This window comes from Asterias amurensis, chromosome 2 (genome assembly GCF_032118995.1).
Source record: "Asterias amurensis chromosome 2, ASM3211899v1".
Taxonomy (NCBI): Eukaryota; Metazoa; Echinodermata; class Asteroidea; order Forcipulatida; family Asteriidae; genus Asterias; species Asterias amurensis.
In genome coordinates, this window is record NC_092649.1 from 28,939,520 (window position 1) to 28,966,426 (window position 26,907).

The 26,907-nt window shown below is 38.0% G+C and overlaps 2 protein-coding genes across 3 annotated transcripts in view; both read right to left on the reverse strand.

The window, feature by feature from the left end:
- LOC139933759 (plexin-B-like) overlaps positions 1-10,858 on the reverse strand; it is a 48,570-nt gene extending 37,712 nt beyond the window's left edge. Inside the window, exons 1-3 of the mRNA XM_071927957.1 lie at positions 10,732-10,858; positions 8,972-9,077; positions 269-1,498 (exon numbers count right to left, since the gene is read on the reverse strand). Coding sequence (XP_071784058.1) covers positions 269-1,459 — 1,191 coding nt within the window. The 5' untranslated portion in view covers positions 1,460-1,498; positions 8,972-9,077; positions 10,732-10,858. The remainder of the gene's footprint in view (positions 1-268; positions 1,499-8,971; positions 9,078-10,731) is intronic.
- Positions 10,738-26,907, reverse strand: part of LOC139933755 (plexin-B-like) — a 46,844-nt gene continuing 30,674 nt past the window's right edge. The window contains exons 19-40 of one of the 2 annotated variants that reach the window (XM_071927949.1): positions 26,595-26,900; positions 25,349-25,525; positions 24,539-24,737; positions 23,934-24,076; positions 23,321-23,451; positions 21,961-22,026; positions 20,466-20,540; positions 19,827-19,893; positions 19,321-19,467; positions 18,731-18,884; positions 18,101-18,201; positions 17,867-17,969; positions 17,164-17,201; positions 16,578-16,691; positions 15,624-15,672; positions 15,030-15,088; positions 14,703-14,840; positions 13,935-14,098; positions 13,253-13,400; positions 12,726-12,866; positions 12,237-12,290; positions 10,738-10,829 (exon numbers count right to left, since the gene is read on the reverse strand). In XM_071927949.1, coding sequence (XP_071784050.1) covers positions 10,818-10,829; positions 12,237-12,290; positions 12,726-12,866; positions 13,253-13,400; positions 13,935-14,098; positions 14,703-14,840; positions 15,030-15,088; positions 15,624-15,672; positions 16,578-16,691; positions 17,164-17,201; positions 17,867-17,969; positions 18,101-18,201; positions 18,731-18,884; positions 19,321-19,467; positions 19,827-19,893; positions 20,466-20,540; positions 21,961-22,026; positions 23,321-23,451; positions 23,934-24,076; positions 24,539-24,737; positions 25,349-25,525; positions 26,595-26,900 — 2,586 coding nt within the window. In that variant the 3' untranslated portion in view covers positions 10,738-10,817. Of the gene's footprint in view, positions 10,830-11,941; positions 12,082-12,236; positions 12,291-12,725; positions 12,867-13,252; positions 13,401-13,934; positions 14,099-14,702; positions 14,841-15,029; positions 15,089-15,623; positions 15,673-16,577; positions 16,692-17,163; positions 17,202-17,866; positions 17,970-18,100; positions 18,202-18,730; positions 18,885-19,320; positions 19,468-19,826; positions 19,894-20,465; positions 20,541-21,960; positions 22,027-23,320; positions 23,452-23,933; positions 24,077-24,538; positions 24,738-25,348; positions 25,526-26,594; positions 26,901-26,907 lie in introns of those variants that run through there. The other variant, XM_071927948.1, reaches the window with a different exon arrangement.

Genomic DNA, 26,907 nt, shown 5'->3' on the forward strand with positions numbered 1-26,907 from the left:
CTTCAGAAGAATTATCTTGTTATTATTGATTGATATCAGCCTCCTGTCATGAACACAATATTTATAACACAGAAATGTACTTGTAGTATGTGTATCGTATGCGTATCATATTCTTGTTACAGATGGAACATTAGAAAAGCTTATATTTCTTTATTTTTTGTTTTGGAATAGGGGTAATCCATTTTTCCAAAAATGTGTAACCATGATTTGTGGCATATACATGTACATTATACAGAATCGATTTGTAAAATATTCAAGCAAAACTTACTGTTGATGACCCAGGACAACGGTTGTTTTGTAGGTATCCTACACTGTATGTATTACCAATAGTCAGACATCCATCCACAGCAGCTTCAAATGCAGCGTCTATGTCACTCATCTTGTACATACACAGTGCTGAACCTTTCTTGGGTTGTGGAACATCAGTTTCTGCTTGGTTTGCAGCATTCTTTGCAAACACAGCATATAAAACTTCATCGTCAACATTCAGTGATAACGACTGCGATAAATCAGGCCCTGCTGGTCCAACATGGGCAGCTTGAACCAAACTGTGTATACTATCACCAGCCTGACTATAACATTGGATGACAATCTCTGTGTATGAGTCAAGGTCAGGGCTGTCATGGCAAACTCGACTCATCTTTGAAACATGTCTTTCATCAGTAGCATCTTCTTTTCGGAAAGAAACAAAGTATGTAAACTTTTTCCAAACAAAAGAACTCACATAACTGATGGGGAATAAGGGATCTGTACCTGCAGTCGTGGACAAAATTAATTGGTCATCATCGACATTAGCATACATGAATCTACCACCTGCATCCAGCAATCTTCTACTAACAGGTGGGACAGACCAAGCATCACATCCTTCGTCACAGAATGACGTAGCTACATACAGTCTTGAAGCACTATCACCATTATAAAGTCCTGGTACTACAATGCTTTCAGTTGTGTAATTGCCAAATGCAGCTACTTCATTATCAATCTGACCAGTCAAATCATCTTCCAATAAATCATCCTCATTCCTTGATGCACACCACCTTATCCCCATATCTTTATCCATCTGATTCCCACATGTAATAAGTCTGCCTCCTTGCAAAACCAGAATCTTATTGTAGTTGACATTCCTTTCCTCTACACCCGTTGCTGTACTAACATTCACAACCTGTACCAAGTTCTCATCCAGTCTGTAGATGTAGTTGACAGCTCCAATATAAACATCACCAGTGTCGGGATGAACGGAGAAATGATCCAGTTGGGTTTTAACAATCTGTACGACTTGAACTGGGTTTTTGAAGGAAGCTATTTCATAGGCGGAGAGGTTTCCAATCCAAGGCTGTGATTGAGAATAAACGGCTGGAAGAAAGACACAGATAAGCAACAAGAGAACCAATCTTTCCATTATAAGTAAAGAGGCTCTTGCTCCAGTTGCCATGGTTGATGGTCTTTTCTCAAGCCGCATTTCAGCCAGTCTAAAACACTGTCAGGGCTATCATTCCACCTGGCAACAGATTGAACAAATGGGAAAAAAGACAGTTATACTTACACGTTTTTCACAACTAACTTTTAGCATAACATTGTGTCAATGCAAAAAAGGTGTATCTCCTTAAATAGCACTTCATTTAAAGCACACATTTGAAATTGTCAAAGTGTTGCACCTCACTCACAGCCCAGATGTAATTACAATACAAGTAGGGCACCAAGATGCGTTTTTGCAAGGAGCATTTTTGTACGAGACACAATGTTTGTGCGAAATAGAGACACATCGTTTTTGCACTTATACGTGCGCCTAATTCATTACAATGTCAAAAAGGAACTAAGGCACGACAGAGACATTTGACAAGGAAGAGTGAAACCTAACCAGCGATTATATTCACGATGATAATTTATTTTATACTCAAACAACAATATTTAAAGCAATAGAACAATTAATAATGTACATGGCAGATTTAATACAATTCAAATAAAAGACCCTAAGATTATAGCTACCGGAAGTTTGATGACTGGGTTTGATGTGCTGGTTACACGGTGTCTCTTCTAAATTGACGTCTGGCACTAGATTGGTACATCTGGGGAGAGCCTCAAACCTGGCATGGGTTTAGGCCATCTTGGAAGAGCCTCAAAACCGGGCGTGGGTTTTAGGCCATCTAGGAAGAGCCTCAAAACCGGGCGTGGGTTTTAGGCCATCGGAGCGCAAGAACCGGGTGGTTCAAGCCATCAACTTGAAGGAGAAAGAGCACAGTTTTGACTGACTGTCTCTGTGCAAGAACCGGTTGGTTCAAGCCATCAACTTGAAGGAGAAAGAGCACAGTTGTGACTGACTGTCTCTATAACTGGAATATGGCTGAAACACCAATACTGGACAATGGTGTGGCCGACGGTTGGAGTGGTGACACCCATCAATGTATGAGTTGGGCAGAGCCCCTGGCTGACTCAGTGGTGGCGGAGTGATGAGTGTAACCCAGCAAAAGGCATACCCAGTATTTTATAGGCTAGAAACATCACACAATGCAGTGGGCAATTATACACTAAACATTGTGTCCACTGCACATTAACAATAAGTTTGGAGTGTCAACACATTAAGGACACAAATGTTACATTATGACCGTTGCACAACATCTAACAATACACATTGTGAAACAGACTGACCTATTTTGCCAAATACCACAGATGTTCTTAAAGACCAACAAATATGTCATAACAAAAGGAACAGGATAAGGGGGAGAGAAAGCCCATCTGTAACACACTGATGCTACATAAAGTTTTGAAGACAAGACTAAAATCATTGGCATAAAAAAAAACCTGACATTTGTGTGCACAATCAAACTAAAAACGTCACCATTCCACTAGAATACAACGCCCTATACGAGGACCTCCTATTGTCCCTCTTGTGTTTGTACTTGGGACTTTTTGGCAACACCTCCTATGGGTTTTTACATACTCTCTAACTGGGGACCTTCTCCCAACTGCACTGGTCCTACAGTGTATCTTTTGTTATAGGTCCCTGTGGTTTGGGATTGAATGTAAACTGCTCACAAACAGTTAGGAAACTTTTTTTTATCAAGTATATCTTCATTATTTATGTTATATTATCAATGCAAAGCTGAAGTGTTCTTTAATATTATACCACATTTGCAATGATTACATGTTGCTGAAATTGGATACATGAATGACAATGAGGCAAAGTCACAATCCAAATGTGCCAAAATTACCATTATCTGTGCTTAAAGGCAGTGGACACTATTGGTAATTGTCAAAGACTAGCCTTTACAGTTGGTGTATCTCAACATAATGCATAAAATAACTAACCTGTGAAAATTTGAGCTCAATCGGTAATCGAAGATGCGAGATAATAATGAAAGAAAAAACACCCTTGTCACACAAAGTTGTGTGCGTTTAGATGGTTGATTTTGAGACCTCAAGTTCTAAATCTGAGGTCTTGAAATCAAGTTCGTGGAAAATTACTTCTTTCTCAAAAACTATGGCACTTCAGAGGGAACCGTTTCTCACAATGTTTTATACCATCAACCTCTCCCCATTACTCGTCACCAACAAAGGTTTTATGCTAATAATTATTTGGAGGAATTACCAATAGTGTCCACTGCCTTTAACAGTCGATAGGTAATGATCAATAATCAAATGAATGGTTTACACAAAGATTTGCACAGTGAGCACACATAGCCCTCAATATTTGAAAAAACACTTTGTTTGGGTATTTACTGAACTTCTTGTCTCAATAAAGTGGATTGAGATCAGTAAGTTGTCTCGCTTGTTTGAATTACAGTGTCAACTTGTTTGTTCACACAGTAACACAGAATTGCTCAGTTTGGCACATTTGATTTGTGACTTTGCCTCATTCTCATTAATGTGGTATTAATGTGGTATCATTTTAAAGAGGAACACTTCAGCTTATATACAAAGGGAGTAATAAATAATAAAGATACACTTGATTAAAAAAAGTTTCCTAACTTTGTGTGAGCAGTTTATTTACACCTACCCACATGCACACAATAGAACAATGCCATATACAGTACATACTGAAACCACATACAGTACACGCAGTTGAAATTACTGTTATAAAATAATATAACATAATGGTTTGAATTTGTCAATGACTTCCTCTTCCAAATCAAAACATCAATTGTCTTCAATTAACAAGGAAAAACAGGAAATACAAAAGTAAAAAAAAATAGAGATCCAGACTTTATCTGTTATACACATTATATTTCAGGGTATTTGTAGCACTGATTTTTTTCATGGCAAAAATTCAGCGCAAGTCACAGCTTAAAATGAGTAGAATGCCTGTGATTTTTTTCACAGGACTCGGGAAAGTACTGACTATACTGTGCTACACACATCGGTGTATATGGGTAAAACCAAAAATTAATAATCTTTATCCGCGATGCAAATTTAACATCTATTAAGTCACAGCTTGTTTCCAATAAACAAATCTCATAATCACATACAAAATACGTTTTCCTGTTACTTTAGTAACTTCTCTGGTAGTGCTGACTATGTACAACGACCGCCTTGAAACAAAGACCAAGTTTGTTCTTATAAGAACATGGTACGTTGTAGTGTTTTTCACTGATACAACACGCATGAGGACAATACAAATTTGTAAGTTGCACATTTCAAGGGGCACTAAGGCAATGGCCAGGGCAAACTTCAATGGAAATATCTGGAACATAAATAACAAAGGGCCATCCAACGATTGTCACTTCTTTACGAATCTGTCCACGTTTCCATAAAGGCCGATTCATACCAGACTAAAATAAAGTTGGTATACTAGACATGGTTAAAACCAACAAGCTGCAATTGCCTTCATATGGTAAAAGCTTGCCCAGAACCATGTGAAGTAGTTAAAGACCTATTCACTCAACGCAGCCTACTCCCAGGAAATAAAACTACAGTAACTTCTTAGGGATGCGAGTTTTAACCCCATTGCCACCCCTGGTTCCCTTCAAACTTCCAATGTTCCTGGTCCTGGGAAAATGAGCACTCAAATTTGCTTACATATGAAATTGCTTTTTCATAGGATTAAATACCAGGGTTAGCAAATTAAGTGCCAGTGAGTGTCCACAGCCAGTCGAAAAGAGCATCCATGTATGTGTTACGTATTTACCTATTCATCAATCGTGTGGTTTATGAATTACATAATGAGCAGAAAGGTTGCGTGTACAATAGCTCAACCAAACTGTCCCAGAAATTTCCTGTGAAATTTGTCTGAGAAAGAGGTTTACATTTGGTTTAGGATAACCTAGTCAGACTACAAGTCATTGTAACCAGACACAAATATTTGTCTTATTCACAAATAATTGTCATCAACTGTGATTAAGTTCCTTCAAAAAAAGTATGAGAGTATTCTAGCAGTACGATGAAAACGTGCACAGATTTGAACAGATAAGCCAGTATAATAATTAAATGTTACTAAAAATAACTACACACAATTTGTTGTTGCAAAGTTCCACACTGAGTGACTATGGATGCATGTGAAATCAACACACATACATAATAGAAACTGTCAATACAAAGTTCCATGCTTGGACCTTATCCCACCATGATCCAACATAGTGTAGCCTTATCACAAAGTAAACTGTGAACTTTACCAAGCCTTTCTGAGAGGTTCCCTGAATGATTGTTGATCCATTCATGTGTTGCCTGATCATACCCACTATCATAGTTGTGTAGCCATTGTAGTCAGTTCAGCCATCACCAGTTGGCATTTCACAAAGTTTGATAACAATTCAGTTTATTGAGGAAGTGGGGGTTTTAAAAATACATATTGTTGGCTTGGCATTGTGTCAAAAGTTCAGATGGTGGGAATCAACTTTCATGAGGTAAATGAGGCTTAGGTTAAAACCACCACCCAGTTTCAAGAACAGAAAATATTACTTTAAAAATGTAGCAAATACTAGCATCCTGGGATTAGTCACAATTGTGCACATTGCATAGTATTTGGGGTTGGTAAGTGATTTCCGGTAAGCAAAATTGTGTAAATGTTTGTGCCTATAGGCCTATGTGTCTATATAATTGGGCCCAGGGCTGCTTTACCAAAAAACTATTGCTGAAGAATGTTCTGCTTAGCGAAACTAAGCAGTCACAATGGTATTTTGGCTGGTAAGCTGAACTGTTCTGTGCGGATTTACAAGTTTATAGAGCTGCTAAAAAAGCAGCATTAGCAACGTGATTTTTTAGGCATTGCATCAATGCAAAGTATAACCAAATTACGCTTACCAGACCAAGGTTATAAAAATGGAAAGGAGTCTAAATGCCAAAGGGGAAATTATTGTTTAAATCAATTGTTGGTAAACAAACATTGGCTACAAAGGATTTTAACACCCTACCTACACAATGTAGTTGGCAGAAAGTTTCCTCAGGCTTCCCAGCTAAAGTGATTTGATTTAAGTTTCCTTATGGGGCATCCTTGGTTTCATTACCAGAAATATTTAGCAATCTATAATAATAATAGTCTATTCATCCGCTTGTCCCAGGAAGTTCTGCAGCAAAAGATGTCAACTTTGGCAACAAAATAATTGATCTTTGGTAACCCCCATACGAATGCCAACTGCACTCTTCCCCCAAAAAATAACCACCATTTCCTGGTACTAAGTAGGGGCTGTCCCTTAACACATGGAGGAAGGAATAGAAGGAGCTCGAACGACCCGCAAAACTGCAGAGTAACAAAAGAATACCCTGACAATGCCCCCGTCTAACCAGTGGAAAAAGATAGGAGACCTCCAGCTGGACGGTCGATTAACGAGCAGGATTAGATTTCTTTGTACAGAACGTGCGGTACCGCCGCTCTGCACCGTTGCCTTCGTGTAAAATTGAATCATTGGAGACAAGAATTGTGAATATACACGTTTTCATTTACCGTTTGTGGTGTTTCACTGAAACATCATGGCATATTTTTTCATTTTTTGTGACTTTCCGATCACTAGCGGTGGTTCAAAATTTGGGTGTTAGCACACCAGGGAGGTTGGTATTCAATTGTGTACACAATTTTTATCAGGTCTCAAAAAAGTTGTTTTTCTGTATTATATCCATACGACATACGACATACGACATACGACACCATGGTTGAGTGAAGAACCAAGTGCGCACGCGCAAACTCACATATGCCAGTTCGCCCATTGTCTGTATAAGGCATGTCGGTGATTACGAGGTGTTGTTAAACGACCGCGGTACCGCAGGTTCGACTGCTGAAGTCCCTCTTACCCTTCGTTCGAGCTCCTATTCCTTCCTCCATGCTTAACATGTGTCCTTACTGTTCCGTCTAGCCAGTTACAAGCAACAACAAAATCGCCCACTTTTTGGTTTATTATTCTCCTCAATACATCCTGTTAGCAACATTACAAAAGCACTCCTCTCTTTTCACTTTGCAATTTGAAAACATTCTCAGCTATCAAATGACGCAACTTCCAAGGCAAGCATGGTGCTGTGACTTTAGCGAAAACAACCCAAACCAGAGTAACATATACATGTAACCTACCATGAAATGCATGGTATCAATGACGTGGCCGCCTTGAAGGAATGGCTGCAACTGAGATTTAGGGGGGGGGGGGGGCAGCAGTATTGTTCATGTGATCTTTCATGTGACTCTGTGAACGAACAATTAAAGCCATTGGACACTTTCTGAACATAACAAAAAATAAAAGTTCACAGATTTACAAGTAACTTACAGGGTTTACAGAAGGTAATGATGAAAGACTTCCCTTGAAATATTATTCCATAAAATGTTTTACTTTTTTAGAAAACAAGGGTGGGTTTTCCCGTTATTTTCTCCCGACTCTGATGACTGATTGAGCCTAAATTTTTACAGGTTTGTTATTTTATATATAAGTTGTGATACACGAAGTGCGGGCCTTTGGACAATACTGTTTACCGATGTAGTGCGATGCTTTAAATGGCTGCTATTCTAGACAAGCGTGGTTTTGTAAAGGCTTTATGCAGTGGACTTTTTATTCAGGAACTATCTGTTTTTCCTTATTGCATTGAGAGATTGTGCAGCGTCATAGAAATAAATCCCAGAGAACACTAAGCTCGGCCGCCTTCTTTGTCATCTGTGGCACGGCGTTTCAATTTTCAAAGTTAGTTCCTAATACACAACAAACTGACACTATACCTGTTGCAACCCTCTTCATGGAATGTTGTGGCTGAGCTGTTTGTGTGTATCAGAGTCAAGTTTGATGGCTAAGCCATTAGAAGTCCAGGTCATGATGCTTGTTAGCAATAAAGGCAGTGGACACTATTGGTAATTACTCAAAATAACTATTAGCATAAAACCTTACTTGGTAACGAGTAATGGCGAGTTGTTAATAGTATAAAACATTGTGAGAAACGGCTCTCTCTGAAGTAAACGTTCTGAATACCTAATACCACACTACCCCAGTCAGTCATTCATGCCAGTGACACTCAGAGAGAGAGACTAACATTCTGACCCCCTCTCACTCACAATTGTTCCAATGTACAGAAGTAAATTGTGCTGAATCCAATTTGAAACTGAACCCAACAAGTCTCAACACTCTTTTTGCTCAAGTCAAGTCAAGTCAAGGTCGGATTAAAGGAAGCTGAAGACGAATTTCATGCTATCCAGACAACATCTGCATCAGGAATATTTTCTATCTTTAATTTTGAACAACAAGTGGGAATATTATGAAGAAGCCATGCCGAGACCGGAGGAACATACCCTTGAAAACTACGTAGGCCTGGAAAGTTATCCTAGGCCTGGGCCGTGACAGCATGCCGACCGACAAGCAAGTCATATTGCAATTGGTGCATGGTGGTTGTCGATGTCATACAACGTGTTGTGTGCATGGGATGTACGGACGTACATACAGACAGCAGAGTGAATGTGGTGAACAAACACTCGTGCTGGAACGTATATTTCGACACGAAAAACTAGTAAATAAACACTTCCACCAGTTACTTGTTATCAGCAAACATATATCGAGATGAATATATGACTTACCATTGAAAAACCAGCGTCTTGTCATCTGAATTTGCGTATTTTCTGCCAGAATGTTGGAGCGACGTGTTTTGAGCTACCGTCTGCAGAAAAAGTTGTATTTTACTTCCTGTTGACGGGTATCCACACCACAACTTTTATCATGTGCACAAACTTAATGCATGTATTGATTAACAAAAAGCCGTGGTGATGTACCCGGGTACCCGTTCAAAGTTTTTTTCATTTCCGCTTGCAAAATTACTACGGTGTCCGTAATTGGCCATTTATAAATGTGAGATATTCGGTTTTTATTTGATTTTATGTGAATTTAATTTCAGTTATTGTTTATCTTGCTGTTGAATGTATTCATTGACATTCCAGGCACATTTTTGAACAATTTAATTGATTGTAACTACTTATGAAGGGTGCAGAACTGTAGTCCAAAGTAACTTTAAACCATAAACAAAATCTATGAATTAAAATATCATAGTCCAAGCAGAAAATTCAAATTTCTTCAATTCAAAGCCATGTAATAGTATGCTTTGAATAAATGAAAGGTGCGAAACTAGAGCATTGTTAGATTAAATCATTATATAGGCCTATATAACTTCCAAAAGTATTTAACCCATAAAATTGTATATGGGTTTTAGAAAAACTTGTTTACAATCGGAGCACGTTATTTTCAAAGCCTTTCAATTATGTTGTTGTAATTAAAATGCCATTTTAAGAATTGAATAAATACAATTAATTTGTTTGCATATTTGATCAAAAAACAGTTTGTTTTGTTTAGTTTTCTTGGCAATTAGTATGAATTTCAGTTAATTTAAACTCCCGATGGTATGTCATCAATAGGCTGTATCCACAGTAGCATAATTATGAGAAAGGGAGGGGAAAAGGGAGGTGTTCCCAAAGCGCCACTTGGAGGGTGCCAGATCAACAAATAATGTACTTCATCATTTTTCTAACACTATTTCCGTAACAAGAATGTGTAAGTGATCCTCTTTCATCCATGCCAATGGTTATCATCTCAAAATAAAGCCAATTTTCAAAGACAGAGTAAAAATCCAGACCATGTTGCTTATTGCGGAGGTGGTAATTTAGCATTTCAACTTTGCATCAAATAAACGAATACATTTCAATGCTTTAACTTTCCGCCAATTAAGGATTATTTGCATTTGAATTCCTCTGAGCACGTCATGATTGGGCTGGGTCAACACGATCCAGCAAGGTTCAGAGACTTGATTTAATCCACATGTGATCAGTTGTACCGTAATAGCAACGGATTTAATTGTCACGACTGGTCCGAGGCATGGAAACAGACTTTGTCATTGAAACAGTGACATGCCAATAAAGTATTTATATTCCTGTGTTGCACTATACAAACTCCCAGGTCAAAATTGACCCAGATGCTGGGTCCCAATGAGCCTGACCCATTTCAGGGTCAGATTGACCCAGATTTGAGTCAATGCGTGGTAATGAGTGGTTTAGCTGGTTTGCTGTTTTACAAAGTATGTTGTCCATATTTTTGTGTGGATCATTTTATTCTACTTTCAAAAATATTTTCCAACCCATTCAGTTCACAATGAAGAATTGTATAGGGGCCATAGGCATTGTGTCTAGATAAACAATTGTATAACTTGTCTGGTACTTAGCCGAGTATATAAAATGAACAATTTGAACATTTTAAAGTAATTAACCAATATCATTAACTTATTTTAAAACATTTACACACGTCATCAAAATAATTCATCTTTCAAATCAAAAAAATTGCATATGTTACTTACGTTTTAGTTACATTCACTTCTAGGCTAGAAGCTACATCAGACATGTCCAATGCTCATCAAGGGCCTTTCATACTCTTTCTTGGACATCATAGAGGGCGCTGTTGGCAAGGTTTGGACTACGTGGTCATTTAATGTTCTGGAGCTTGTAAACCTTGCCATCTTTGTAGAGAGTGTTCTCCTCATTCGATTTAACCAATTGGCCTTCCAAAGTCATTTAGTGGTTATCAGGAAGCCATTAATTACACAATTTATTTCTTAATACAGCCTTAAAAAACATTGACTGTTAAACACTACTTTAAAATTGCCAACATAAATTTACTATAAACCTGTATTGTATACAACTATAATGAATATATAATGAGTAGGGTAGATGGCCTTCACTTTCGATCCAAATCGGACCTTATTCTATAGTGAATATGCATAAATATTTTTCTTTAAATTAAAACAAGATAATATAATCCGAGTAAAAATAAAGAAGTGAAACCAAATCCTGAACAGGTATCCACTTCTTAAAGAGTGCCTTCATTCCTATCAATTAGCTCCTTCATAAAGGTCGGGGAAATGTCCCTTCCAATTAAGTGTTCAACTATCATAAAAAAGTAGGGGGGGGGGGCGTTTTCATATAGACAAACTTTGGTTCTATCTCTATACATCCAGTTAGAACATTATCATTATCGACTCCTTTTGTTTATGGCCTACTTTTCATGATGAATACTTCACTAGGAATTCTTGCGATGTTTGTTTTGAAACATTAAGGGTCCTTTTCTAAAAGCTTGGGTTGTGGCTGTGTATTGGGCTCCGCCATCAATTTGGAAACACTGTAATGGTCCGACATTTCAAAGCTGACGGAGGTGTTCTTGAAGGGTAAAAAACAACACAACACACATAAAAAATGTACACTGGTGTAACATGATATTGAAATAGGTGGTGTGAACCAGTGACGGAGACAAAGTTTGAACACCTTTTTCTATTTTCTCGGTGTACTTCAGAGCCTGAACCAAGGTTTTGGTGAAAGCCTGTGGAAGTCGGATATTTTTAAAGTCTAGTCTTGTTGCTTTGCTTTTTACACAAGGCTACCCCCCCCCCCCCCAAAAGAGTAGTTGTCCCTATGCAGTTATAACATCAACGCACAAGGAATATAAGTAGCTTGCTATCAGGTGGAATCTAACCATTGCTTGTCAGATAATTAACTATCCTAAACTTTGCCTTAAACCCAATGACAAAGCATTATTAATCGTTTGGGCAATTTTACAAAGCATGTCCACTAGAGAGTGTTTCTTTCACTTCTTCCAGCAAGCATCCAAGATGCTCCTGATCACTTTGATCTTTTGTCTTCAACACCACAAGAAGCTGACGACAAATGGAAACAAAGAGAAGGATGTTACCGAGTAATCAAACCTGTTACTATTTTTAGTCACAATCAGGTCAGAGGTCAATTTGATGCAGAGGACTTTTCAGGGAGATGTCCGAAGATATCCCTTTCAATAAAGGATAGATCAACTTACAAGATCCCATAGTTGCTTCAAGGTGCTGAGCTTGCTGAACAATCCTGTGAAATTCTACAAGAAAGCAAATTGAAATATTATAATAACATCACTGAATAAAGTCAGAAGGGTTTTGTTTTGCCAAGAGTTCAGTGCAAGTTCATATTAGGCAGCAATCAAATCAAGCAACAGTAATTCAGAGTTCTTTCAAATGCAATATCTTTGGCTACGACACTAGTATTTCAAAATGGCACGAGAAGATTAGTACTTGCATGAGTTTAATAATTCGTTTAGAACACAGATATATTTAAAGTTTTGCATGATGTGGAAAAAGAAGTATCTACATGTATAACTACTGAGCTTGTGTGTATAACAATAATATGTAAAACTCTTTTGGGGGGAGTGTTGGCTCTGAGAAGAACCAGTTCTTGTTGTTGAGTGCCGAGATGGAATTTGGGGATTTGGAATTTGGAATTTGTTACTTATTTGGATTGTAAATTTGCCTCTAACCTGACTTGCTTTCTGTAGTTCAGTGTTGAGATCTTGTGCGTTTACCGGTGTAGACTCCTCCACTCCTTTATAGTACTGTCGGACAAGACGCTGGTACTTGGTTCTCTCTCTGCTGTACAGAAACTTGTTAACGGAGGATTCCTGTCAAAGAAAAAAATACAAACATTTTTCAGTAAAATGCCTTCCCTTGAAAAAAATCAGAGGTTGACACATGGTTTTGGGTTGGAATTATGTTGTTTCCTCCAGGGAGACTTTATATACGGGGTATTCATTGTGTTCCAAGAATCTCAGGATTTCTTTAGAGAATTTAACCCTCTCTGCCACATATTTGCCCTCATGCAGGTCGCCAAATCAAAGAAAGGGTATTTCTGAACAAATTTTGAAAAACAGTTACAGGGCAGAAACGTCCCACTTATGACCACATAAGGGATGGTTTCGTTCAAGTCGATCTCTCAGTGCCATTCCTTGGGTTTTGTCCGATGATACATATGTAGGAGGGGTGTTTTTTTTGTTACTTTTTCCCTTACCTGTCCAGGTTTACCCATCTTGGTATCATGTGCATCATGGAATAACTGACCAATCATTTGCATGCTGGCCTCAACGGACGGAGAGAGGTTGATGTCAAAGATGTAGTCTGGATGCTTGATGGCGTTAGACCAGAAACGCAACGGCAAACTGCAGTAAGTAATTGTTTAAAAGGTTTATTCAGAGATCTTTGCATATTTTTGGTTTAAGAGATCTCGTTTCCAAACCATTCATTTGTATAGATTGTTGTCTTACTTGGAGGGCAAGAGGGGAATGAAGGCTGCTGCTTCTCCCTTCCACTCTTGTTGTGGCCACAGATCTTAAAATACTGTTTTATCTTGAATTGACAGCACTGCTGTCACCAGGGGGAGCCCCCCCCCCAATTCACTAAGAACCGTTGCCTTCCTTCCATGCCTCTCCAAATGAGATTTGAAAAAATGCAAAAATGAATGGTTTGATACATCAACAATTTGTTGTCTTCCCCTCAGCTGGCCCCTAGTAAAAATGTATGGTTACACCACCATCATGTCAGTATTTAAGACAAAACCTTTTCTAAGAAGAAATGGTACTTGACTGAAATTTGCAATTGGTTTAACATGATCAAAGTTTAGTTTTTACAAACACCAAGCTTGTTATCAGTTTGGTGTTTGTGTGTTTGCTTTGACAAAAAAAGATGTTACTCACATGTTATTTTTCCAAGCATATTTAATTTCCAGGTCTTTAGACTTTGTGTCACACAGAAGCGCCTGTTTGTCAAAAAAGTCAAAGAGGAACTTGATTGCCTTGGGGGCGCTCTTCACAGAGAGAATGGTCTGGAACATGTTGTCAACATACTCTTGGATGATGATCTGTTTTTAAGATTGGATAACAAGTAAATATATTTTAGTTTGTTTGTAGTTTTATATGTCGCTGCTGACACAGAGTAAAAACACTTTAGAATGGATTATGCTTTCATATTCAATTGATAGTCTCTTTTTGTTTTTAAGAGTAAGTTCAAGACTTTTCTTTTTTGTTTTATGTGTGAGTATAACTGTTGTTTTTGCTGTTCGCTGTTTTACTGCACTGCGCTGACTGTTTATTTATTTATTTAAATCTTCAGACAGTAACAACATCTTGACCAAAAGTAGTCCAGGGAAATCTGTCATAAAAAGATGCTTCATTCACACTACTTTTTAAGATATTGTAGGTTATTGTAATGGATTTTTGAACATTTTAATGGTGAAATGCACACAATTAATACATGCGGTATACATGCGGTAATATGGTTATAGTTTTTCGAGAAGATGATGAAGAAACCTCAGTTTTATCAGGGGACTAATAAGGAAATTTAAAGCAGCAAAATCTCCCGTCCAGGATTCAAACGGGGTCCGTGAGGTGAAAGGCACTGGAAGAAACCACTGAACCAACCCGACGGCTCCTCAATATTTGTGCTAAACTAATTATAATTATTACCTTTGACAATAAAACTCTTTGGATTGGGATCCTGTAAGCTGCCCACTGACTGTGTTCATTGGATGAGACACAGCATGAGGTGCTTCCTCTCTGCTTGGTAGTGTGGTCCTCAACAGAGAAGGACTCCTTCCCTCGAGCCTGGAGATAAAACAATTACCATGGTTACACATCAGTGTTAAACAAAACGCCTGCTTCAAGGGATCAATAAACATTCAAGCAAGTTTAACCAGTTAAGACAAAGTACCAGCAAAATGTATCTGCTCCGATTATCAACCGAACTATGGTGCATGAATATATTATTTGAAAGTGTACTTTCTACCGACTTACCAGATGCCAATCTCTGACTCCTTCAAGGTTTTGCTCTTCATCCCCGAAACCATCGTTAGCTGGAAACATCAGATAGGTGTACCGGTATATATAAAAGTGAAGGAAAACAAACTAATCTCATTAATACTTGTTGGCAATAACTATTACAGTGTATGGCTAATTTCTTAATCTCTTTTTGATGGGTGTTTCCAGAGAGAGAGGAGAAAAACCATGAAGACAAGAGTTTGCATCAAGCTAGACATCAGATCATCAAGATCATCAAGAAAATAAAAAAATATCTACTTTGAGAACATCAGCAGGATGCCACACTCTAGATACCCAAAGATCACTCTGGAGGGAGGCATGGCTTCAAAAAGACCTCGCGGATGACCATCATGCACCGGATTGAAACCATTCAACCAAGCGAAAGCACCAAAAGCATTCAACTCTTAAAGAAGAGACGGCAGGAATCCTTTTCGACTATAGAAAGGAATATCTGATTAATTTAACTAATAGCTCCCATTGCGCTAAGTTAAGTAGTTTACATTGTTTATTATATACTCTCACAAAAAAAACATTCATGCTTTTCTATTTTTATTTTATTTTAATAATTACCATATGTACTCTCCTCTTCACACTCTTTCTTGTGTGCACTGTCAGGGACCTGTAGGCAACAAACAACAGAGTACCAATACAAATTATTGACTAATCAACAATCCATGATTGCATATCATCAGAAATGGAGTGATTTCTTTATTCTCAATACGTTACCTGGACAAATAAACTGATATAAAGTATAGCATGGATGTGAAGCATGTCATTGTCCATAACTATTCAGGGTTGCCAGTGTAAACAAAACCACCAGTGAAAAATTTGAACCAATGAAATGTTTTGATACTTAGTTATAATGTTTTTCCTGTCACTAGCAGTATAAACATTTTAAAGCCATTGTACACTTTCGGTAAACAGTATTGTCCAAGTCCCACACTTCGTGTATCACAACTTATATATAAAATAACAATCCTGTGGAAATTTAGGCTCAATCGGACATCGGAGTCGGGAGAAAATAACGGGAAAACCCACTCCTGTTTTCGCGCGTTTCGCCGTGTCATGACATGTGTTTATAACAAATCTGTAATTCTCGTTAACAAGAACTTATATTGTTTTACCGTTTTCTCAAAAAGTAAAGCATTTCATGGACTAATATTTCAAGAGAAGTCTTTCACCATTACCTTCTGTAAACCCTGTAAATTATTTGTAAATCTGTGAACTTTTTTTTTTTTCTGTACCGAAAGGGTCCAATGGCTTTAAGCTTAAAACTGCTCAGTTTTTTTAATGTACAAATGGGCTAAATCTGTAAGTAGATAGGTAAGTAGATAGATAGGTAGATAGATAGATATACTAAAGCTTTATTTTCCCCGACAGGGGATATTAAAAATAAATTTTAAAATTAAGTTATGATAAGAAGATTGTTGTAATAGTGGTTGGTATCATTCTTATGTTGGTAATTTAGAATGAGATTCAGTATCTTTGGTAAAATATTGACGTCAAATTGAATTTTTTTCTTACCTTAGATGAAAATTCTGGTTGGGGTTTATTAGGGTTGATCTTCTGCTGGATGCTACCTTTTGTTGGGATGCAGTAACCACCTTCCTCAGTGAATGTGGACTCAGCTTCCATAGCCTAGGAGACAATTGTTACCATGGTTACTCATCGTTACTTTTGCATTCTGTTACAACAAACTTATCTGTAAGTAAAGTTCCTTCATTTGACAGATTTGTTGATTGAAGCTTAAGTTATCAAAACATTATATCTCTATTAAAATAGGGGGGTATGTGGGATGAACACCTTGGGCCTAACATTTGTTTGCACTTTTGAAAAAACCTACCATTTTTATGCGCCTTAGCAACTGATATCCTACTTATTTTTGTTAAAGCACTAATGTCTATTTAAGCAGCTGTGCAAATTTGGTCCTTTGATTTTAAATTGCAGGGGATTTACAATTTTATTGTTATCACCATAAAATCAGACAACTAAAATAGAGGGTAGGATGAAGCAAGAATACCACTCCCTTCTTGGAATATTCATGCCTTTAAAAAAAAAAGGGGAATCTAAAAAAATACCTAAAAGCTAATAAGTTATTTGAGAGTTTTACCAGATGAAGATCTTTAGGTCCTTCCTGGGTGAAATATTCTGTAGAGGTTTAAAGAAAACGACAAGAATACACAATTAATTTGTTTTTATTTTTTAAATATGACCAAAAATTCAAATATCTCCACACAATATAATTTAATAGAACTTTATTTCACTGAACTGCCTAATAAAAAGTAAGCAAGGTCGGACTCACAAATGCGCACTAGATTCCTGGGCCCAATTTTGGGCTGCATCAGCTACAACTTTTCTTTCGTCTAAGCAAACAAAAAGCAGGAAACCAGTCACAGATGGAATATTTAGAATGGTATTTTGGGTGGTTACCTTATTCCAGTTAGCAGATATGTTTTGTGCTTAGCTATGTTGTATGCTTAAGCACTAAGCAGCTCTTTGAAATTGAACCCTGGTTTTATACCTTGTAAGACATTTCTATGTCTTGCCAAAATAAAGGATCAACACAGTAGCCATTGCTTAACTGTAATTTCAACTCTCTTAGGTTTCATCATAGTCCAGCAATTTGATGAAAATTTATACAAATAAGGTGGACATACTTTTCAGCAAATTCCAAGTCTGGTCAGGGGTAGTCTGCATTTTCAATGTGTGATTTTTTTCATTATTTTTTTCATGCAAATCAAGATGAGGGCAGAGATTTGACAACTTATTTATCTTCCACCAATTTAATTTAGGAAAACAAAAACAGTGTTTACCATGTGTAATTTCCACTTCAAACTGATGCACAGGTCCAGAGCTACTAACAGCACCTACAGCTTGTCCCTTATCTACAAGGGTCACTTCTGCTTTGTCAGGTACCTGGCGGCAACCAATAAAACAAGAGGGAACCAGTAATGACTTTTACTGTACTTCCACCTCACAAATTTGTCAGTGGTAATAACTTTAAATTACAGTTTTGTTGGTCAATGATAAGAATAGATTTTACTTACTTCAAAATCTTTTAGGGTGTCAATTCGACAAAAGTTGTTATCAACAGGTCTGACGCATTTATCTGTCAAGACAAGATGGTCGTTCTCTCCCCGATGCCACACTGTCATAAAGAAAGCCACACTAAGTTTTAAGAATTACCTTTTTTACAAATATTTACCTAAATAAAAGAATGTAAAATATAATGTATTATCAATGGTTATTTTCCACATAACTACTGGAGTGTCAGACAAGAAAGTTATGATGGATGTATCAATTCAACTTTTGCAAAATTTATACGATTTGGGGTTGAGCAAAGACAAATTTACTAGAGCTGGATTTGAACCAACAACCTCTGGATTAACATACTGGTGCTCTACCAACTGATGGTGGTCTCCCTCTCAGGCGTCAGTCAGAAGCAAATCAACTGTGAGCTGCTTTATAGCCAGGAATCAAACCCAAGTTTACGAAACAGCCTGGTAAGCGTTAGCCAGGGGATCATCTTAAGGGGTACTGTAACTTTCTATTACAGACATCACAGCAAAGAAGAACATAATTTTTATGTCTGTTTCACGGTCCCAAACCTATCAACTTCTGATGAAAAAAATTTAGTTCAAGTCTTAGAATAACAAAGCAGTTTATGAGTGACCTACCGAGACTGACTTGGTTGGCACTGGGTCTGCTGGAGTAGGGTTTGTTGAGGTGGAGGGCATCTAAGATCTTCTCCTTGACTTGGGAGATGGTGTCTACGTCTAGCACCTTGACTTCCTTGATAATAGTTCCTTCTTTGTTTAGAACAACCAGGGTCTGAGGGCCAACAAAATAAGATTAATTTCAAGATCCATTATCAGGGGTCGATTTCACAAAGGGTTAGGACTACTCCTAACTTAGGACTAGTCCTAGGAGATATGAAAAACGTATGGCTTGTCCCAAGTTAGGACTAGTAACTCGTCCTAACTCGAGATAAGACTAGTCTGAACTCTTTGTGAAATCCACCCCAGGGGTTAAAAAAGGTTGGTGACGAGGTCTTAACCGGCAGTTTAAAACGGGTGGGGTCGAGGTTGTACAATAAATGACCATCAAATTTACGGTTAAGCCGTCTCCATTTTATCCCTTTTGCTGTTTCATAGATGATACATGCACATCCCTGACTTTAGTTTGATCCCTGATCAAACCATTTGTTTTAAGTACCGGTATGTATTGTGTGCGATTGCAGTATTGGCTTGTGCCGATTGATACTTACCAAGATGTTAAAATCTAAATCTTCTTGCAGTAAATTCTCAAAGTTGAGAGAAAACTCTGCCTGACCAGTGACAGCATCAATAGGACCTTGTTCAGTGCGGTATTTGATGGCACGGTACAACACAAACAGAGGGTAGGCAGTATGATTCTATACCAAAACATAATGACAAAGAACTTTTTGTAATATTTTTAAAAAGGTAAATGGTTTACTGAATTGGATTTTGTATGAGCAAAAGTAATAGACCTTACATAACGCAAAACTGATGCGCAACGTTTTCATGCACAAAGAACCCCAGCTATCTTATTTTATGTTGGTGGTCTTCCTATTTGTCAATATATTTGTTTGGGAATGCATGTCAGATGCAAGTCAGAAGCCAGTCAGAAGCCATTCAACCATGTTGATTGGTTATAACTCTAACTGACATTCCTGAACAAAGATATTCTTAAATTATTTCCAAGTTCCCCACTCAGTTTCCCTTGTGGTTTATTACTTGATAGTTAACCTACCTTTAGTTGGTCATACAGACATAGTGCAACCCAGTTTGACAGAAGCTTCTCCAGAACACTGTCTGTCCTGAGAAACATAAAACAACAACTGTTTGTAAATTGCTAGCTCAATTGTGACATAGGTCGAATTTCATAAAGCTGTTAAGCAGAAAACACTTCATTTGCACCAGATGCAACTATGCAAACTTTGAGGAATTTTGGCTGGCAACCTGTTTCTACTAAGCAAGCATGTGCTGACAGTCTTTATAAAATTGAGCAATGCTCCTCCAAAAATGTTATTAGCAGGTATGGCCTAACAAAATAAAGGTTTGACTCGTGACAAAATTGCAATGCCTGATTTTCTCAAGCTGCAGCATATCTTAACAATATTCATGTTGGACAACTGGAGATATTTCTTCTAGTTGAGTTATGTCAGGACATTATCAAATTTCTTCCAAAAATTAATTACATTACAGTCAGTTGGTGATAACAGGTGAAAATGATAGCCCTATGCTTTTGTAGAGAAATAGCCCAAAAAGTACTAAATTGAGTCATAGTTTTTTGAAAGTTAATTTGTTGATATTAATGAACCATAACTTTGGAGGAAAGAAAGTAAATCAGAATTGCTTTGTTGAAATAATGTGTAAACTGTAAACTTACTTGCTAAAAAGTAGGAGTTCTTGGTCGGTAGAATGAGCATCTTGAATCATCTCTGCCATCAAAGTTGTCAAGACGCTACAAAAAAAACCAAGAGAATTTGATTCCGAACAATTTGAATATTTCTTTCTAAACACATCAACAAAAGTAAGTCCCCCCTAAACAATTCGTCATAACATCGTAAAGTAAAACATTTTACCAATACAACTAATTAAGAAATAATTCTATGACATGTTTCCTAAGTGGTGTATGAAAATGAAAGATGTCCATGAATTCATGGCTGAATGAGCTCAAATGGAAGACAAAAACTGCCATTCTCAAAAGTCACAAAGATTGCGTTGTGTTGTTCACCGATCGCGATGAGACGAGAAGTTGCCTGCGTCACATTGACGGTCGGAGATGGGTGTTGAGATGGGTGTCGAGTTGGAGAGCAACATGCAGAGTGTTGTGTTCAACCAGTTACAGCCTTTGGTGGTGGGAGTGTCATGGTGTTGGGTGGAATAAGCCTTACCAGGAAAACAGGTTCAGGGTAGCTACTGCTTTGCTGGCTGGTGAAGGCATCGAGCTAATGGTGTGGCCGGCAAGTTCCCCCAACCTCAATCCCATCCCTGTGGGACCAGCTGAAGCGATCTGCATATTCCCATATCAACGCCAACAGCAACCTGGCTCACCTGTCCCATCTTCTGCAAGTTCAGTGGAATGCAATCCCACAGCGGCAGCATGTCACCAGACTGACCAACACCATGACGGTGCCAGACGGTCATTGTGAGGCGTGGTGGATACAGGCGTTACTGACCTTTTGAGAAGAGTAGTTTTTGTCTTCCATTTGAGCTCATTCAGCCATGAATTCATGGACATCTTTCATTTTCACACAACACTTAGGAAACATGTCATAGAATTATTTCTTAATTAGTTGTATTGGTAAAATTGTTTACCTTACGATGTTATGGCGAATTGTTTAGGGGGGTACATCGAGTACATCGTAGATTTTTCTTCTTCAGCGTAATAATGATTAATAGCAAAAAAAAAGAAGATACAATGGAAGTCACATGTGAAACTTTCAGCTAAATACAGTGTCTACTTGCTGAGAACATGCAAACAAAAACTGTCAAGGCATTTTTACAAGAGTGTTAAATCCATGTATGTTTAACAAAGTGACAGCAGGTATCAACTGCATCTCTGGCTGAAATATTCGTAAAGGGATAAATGATTCATACTTGAATCAATTCACAAATTTAAATGTTTTGGGGTGGTCATCATGGTTAAAGCAGGCTTTTGGCTGTACATGGGATTATCAAACCAGTCACTACACACACACTCTCTGGCTGTCACATCACCAAGAAAAAGCAGTCATTATGATTTTGATACGTTACGGCTAGCACTCGTACACGTGCAGTAACTGGGTTACTGGTTATGATTTCATGTACAGCTGCGATAATGACAAAAGTCCAACTCTTAGGTAACTTGGAAGATTGGTCAAACTTCCAGTTTCACTTACTGTGTCAAGACATCCAGTTTGTTATTCAGTACCATGGTAACAGTCAGTAGAGATGCTATCGATTGCCTAGAAATGAAAATTTTGAATGCTTTAATCTTCTTTTACATTCTCCAATAAACATCTCAAACGGAGAACAGGGCCCAATTTCATAGAGCTGCTTAACGATAAGCAATTTTTTTTGCTTAACATAGCAAAAATAATTGCTTAAAACCATTCGGATTCCATGCTAAACGTACACGAGCTTAAGCATGTAAACAATCTGCGCGCGGAGATTTTAGATCGTTTGCTTAAGCAAAACAGAAGGCAGTGTATTTTGCACTGTGTGCATGGCCTAGGGCTGCTTAACGGTAAGCAAAAATTGCTTAAGCGTAAACCTATTTCACCAGCGGTTGCTAGCTTAAGCACGTAAACAAACTGCGCGTGCAACATTTTAGATCGTTGGCTTAAGCGAAAAAGAAGAAGGTGCTGACAAAATGGCGGGCGAAATAAATGCGGAGTGCACTCGAGTGGCGATAAAAAAAATTCATCACCTTCTGTGTCTGATATGTATTATTTGTAATAGTTCAAAGTGCCCCTCGAAAGGTATACACACTAACTTGAAAGTAAACAAGAAGATAATACATTGTACAGCATGATTCTGAAGCATTTTAGACACTCGTTTATTCGCTACACCTACCATACAAACGCACGTACAATCACCGCTGTGCCGGCACAGTAACATCGTTTGCAATGAGTGTTGCAAAAAATCGACCGTTACAGGATGCAGCTCTTTGAAACTGGGCCTGGCGCTTAAACAGGGTGCTTAAGCAATGGGGTTTTAAGGACACTTTTTGCTTGCTTGCCTCGCCGTTTTAAGCAAAAAACCTTGCTTAAGCAAGGCTATGAAATGAAAAACTTGCTAGGTGCACCCGTTAAGCACAAAATCGACCGTTAAGCAGCTCTATGAAATTGGGCCCAGTTCGCCTACTCAAAATTGTTCTTCCCATTCAGGCAAAGTCAAACTCCTGAGTTACAAAACTGTCCATATCTTCTACATACACAGAAACAATCAAGATATTTAAGGTACATTTTTCCAACAGTGTCCAACTGTTCCACCAAAGTCCATGCACAAATTGCCTTTTCCTAGTTGAGATTGCCTGGAACCGATGGCCAGTATTTTTTGTGTGCATACATTTTGTTTTTGAAATGTTATCCAAACCATATAACTTGCAAGATAATCCTTTCTCAAAATAGTTCATACTATCAACAACTGCATTCCTCCTATACATTTTCGGAGTAGTTTTACCAATGTGTCTGAAGCAAAAAGAGTTTTAAAAAAAAGAAGATGAAACCTTATACTGGTTGCTTTCAAACGTCTCACCTTTCCTGGACTGACATTTTTGAGCGGCTTCCTGTATCTAGGGTCTGGATGAAAATTAATAAGAAGTTCTTGTTGCCTAGTAACTTGGAGAACTTCATCATTGCTTCTTCAATCACGGATTCTTCACAGTACTGTACAGAAAGGAAAATTTGAACATTGTTCAGCAAACTGCAACTTGGTTTCTTGGCATCTGTTGACGTTGCGAGTCAATTCAACTTTTGCTAGGTTACTGTACTCCAGTCAATTCTGTTTCCTGACATGGCGTGTCGTGGTCGTGTTTTTTGTAAGTAGAGTGTGGGTTCAAGTCCAGGTCTTGATACTTGCGCTCTTGAGACACTACTTTTATTGATACGCCCTTCGGATGGGACAAAGCCATATAGGTCATGTGTGTAGTGTAATCCACATAAATGAACCCAGTTACACATAGTCTTAAAAGAAGGGGGTTTTGCACACATGGTATTTGGCATAGGCTGATGAATGCCCCGCAGCACTTTGTATTTAACTGATTTATCTGTAGCCTCTTATGTAGCCGCTTCAAACAAAAAAATAATAAAATAAATTATGTTTGTTGATTCTTGAGAAGTTGATAAATCATTTTATAAATCTTGATCACCTCTTCATCTGTTGTGGTTGGTTGAACCTCTTGTCCAATGAACAGCATGTTAGTAGCATAGTCACGGTGACTCACAAATGGCATCCCACTCACTTCAAAGTCACTAGTCAACTGGAAAATGTCCATTTTTCTCTGAGGAATTCCTGGGGAAAAAAGAAACAAAAATTAAGTCTCATCCAAATTTCAAGGTGCTTGGCCATTTATCGTAAAGAAATTATCTCTTAAAAGCTTTGTTGGTCCAAAGAGCAAGAGCTGCTTAAGCACATTAACTTACTAAGCGCAGGAAAAGAGATAATAGACCAACAGACCAGAGCTGGATTTTATAAAGCCTGAAGCACACAAAACTGTGCACAAAAAAATCTTGCTTAGCAGAAACAGGTATCCACCTAAAGAGTCCTTCATTAAAATTATGCCAACTCACTTTTTGATCAGCAAAGAAACATTCTTAATAAAATATTCTGCTTACAAGTTTTATGAAATTAGGTCTGGGTTATGCCCATTGCTTGTGACGGGTTCAATGATTTTTTTTTGCACAGCAGAACTTTTTGCTTGGATATAAGTTGCTTTAATTAGCTTTAGGAACAATTCACGGATCTTTCTCTAACCTCTCTTAATCTCTTCAAGAAAATCCTTCTGTAAGACCAGAAGATTAACTCTCCTCTTGGATCTAAGCAGCCGAAGCGCCAGGACTATGATTACACAGATCAGGATGATGAAAATCACTGAGCTAACCACACTGATGATGACACTGGTTTGGGGGTAAAACATACAGCCGATATGGAACTCTAGGTTGCTGTGCATCACCTGAGATTTTAAGGTTAACAAATATTTGGTATATTAAAAACTTACGTTTTTATCTTGTCTGGGTTTTTTTATGTCTTGCGTCTATGTTTTGTGTCGTCTTCCTAGTTTGTCAATTTGTGCAGTGAGACCCAATTATTTAGCTCCTTATAAGGGTTTACAAGGTGCTCAGCGCACTAAGCAGCCACAGCCAGGCACATCGGGGCAAACCCCCTTCTCTTTTACATGCGTTACAAAACACATGGGACCAACAGCTTTACGTCCCATTCGAAGGACAAAGCAATGGTAAAGTGTCTTGCTTAAGGACACAAGTGTCACGGCTGGTTCAAACCCACACTCTGCTGATCATATTTAATGTTTTTAAGAGTTTTATCCTTTTTGTAAACATTATTTGTAGTTTTGTATTTTTATGTGAATTGCCAATTAATTAATAATAATAATATTAATATTTGTAAAGTGAAAACCAACAAGGAAGGGTCAAAGTCAAGTTGACTCAAACTGAGTTACAAAGACAAGGGGCTTGCCCTCTTGTCTTTATTTTGGCAGATGAAGTCCTTGCATATTATGGTTGTTTCTCAACTAATATTCCAAGAGAATTTTGTCTTAGGACTTACCACAACTTCAGGAAGACCTCTCTCTGTGTTTTGGCCGTTGAAGTCCCCGGCAGACGGTTGTTCATCGGGTAAATCACAATGAAGAGTCGATTCATTAATGAAGAAAACGAAACACGTTGCAGTTCCAACATAAACGATAACTTCTGACACTGTTATAGCACTGTTAATATTGATACCCTGAATATTTACAATGAAAGGGAAAACAAAAAAAAACATTAATATTTCATCACCAAAACATCACCAACCTACCATGGATTTCTTTTTGAGCTAACCTAAGAAAGTTGTTGGGGACAGAAAAAAAACTTTTTTTGTTTGTTGAAGAAATTAGTTCATGGGTTTGGTTCTCACCAAGATGTATTGCAAATCTATTCCTACCAGGGCATAGTCATTAAAGCTAGTGGACACTATTGGTAATTGTCAATGACCAGTCTGCTCACTTGGTGTATCTCAACATTTTATGCATAAAATAACAAACCTGTGAAAATTTCAGCTCAATCGATCATCGAAGTTGCGAGATAGTAATGAAAGAAAAAACACCCTTGTCACACGAAGTTGTGTGGATTCTGATGCTTGATTTCGAGACCTCAAATTCTAAATCTGAGGTCTTGAAATCAAATTCGTGGAAAATTACTTCTTTGTTGAAAACACGGTACTTCAGAGGGAGCTGTTTCTCACAATGTTTTATACTATCAACCTCTCCCCATTTCTTGTTACCAAATAAGTTTTTATGCTAAAAACTATTTTGGGTTATTACCAATAGTGTCCACTGACTTTAAGCCTGAAAGCGCAAAAAAAAATAGCTCAGCACAAACAACTTTGCTTACCAAAATAAGGTTACCAGCCAAACTACCATGTGACATTGTGTGATTGGTATCCAGCTCATATCTGCTAAGCAGAAAATAGTTTAGCAATTTGTGACCATCCACCACCAATGGGCTGTAAAGTCGGACTTGTATATTGCAGAGCCTAATAAATTGTTTGGGTTTTCAAGAAATCTTTGAGAAACCTGAATAAAAAAATAGATGGCTTTGAGAAATCATAGCTTCGTCAAGAAAAGTCTGATTTAAATGTGGATGGTATCATTTTGAAGCTGATTACACACTCTCTCCAAAAATGCATTAAGACCATAACAGTAAAAGTGTCAAGTTTACAGCCCATTGGTGGTGGTTGGTCACATTGGTTCTGCTTAAGCAGCTTTGAAGATTTGAATCTGTACCCCCCTATGCTACTTCATCAAGGTACTCACACGAACTTGCAGCGTGCTCCCATCCTTTATGCCAACTCCATCAGTGTATCCATAACTTGGGTGATCAAAGCCATAGTAGACAGGATTCTGGACGTACTCTATGGGCGTGCACCCCGCTGTCTGACCGCTGCACCAGTTTCTCAATCCTACAACTCCATCCATGATGAATCCGGTGATTACATTGACTCCATCTTCTGCGGCTCTTGCAGCCCGCCTTCTGGTAGGAGAGTCAGTCTGGCTACTGTTAGGGAGCTGCACTGCTGGGGTGATACAACTCATGGAGGTTTCACTCATCACTGTACAATCCTGATCA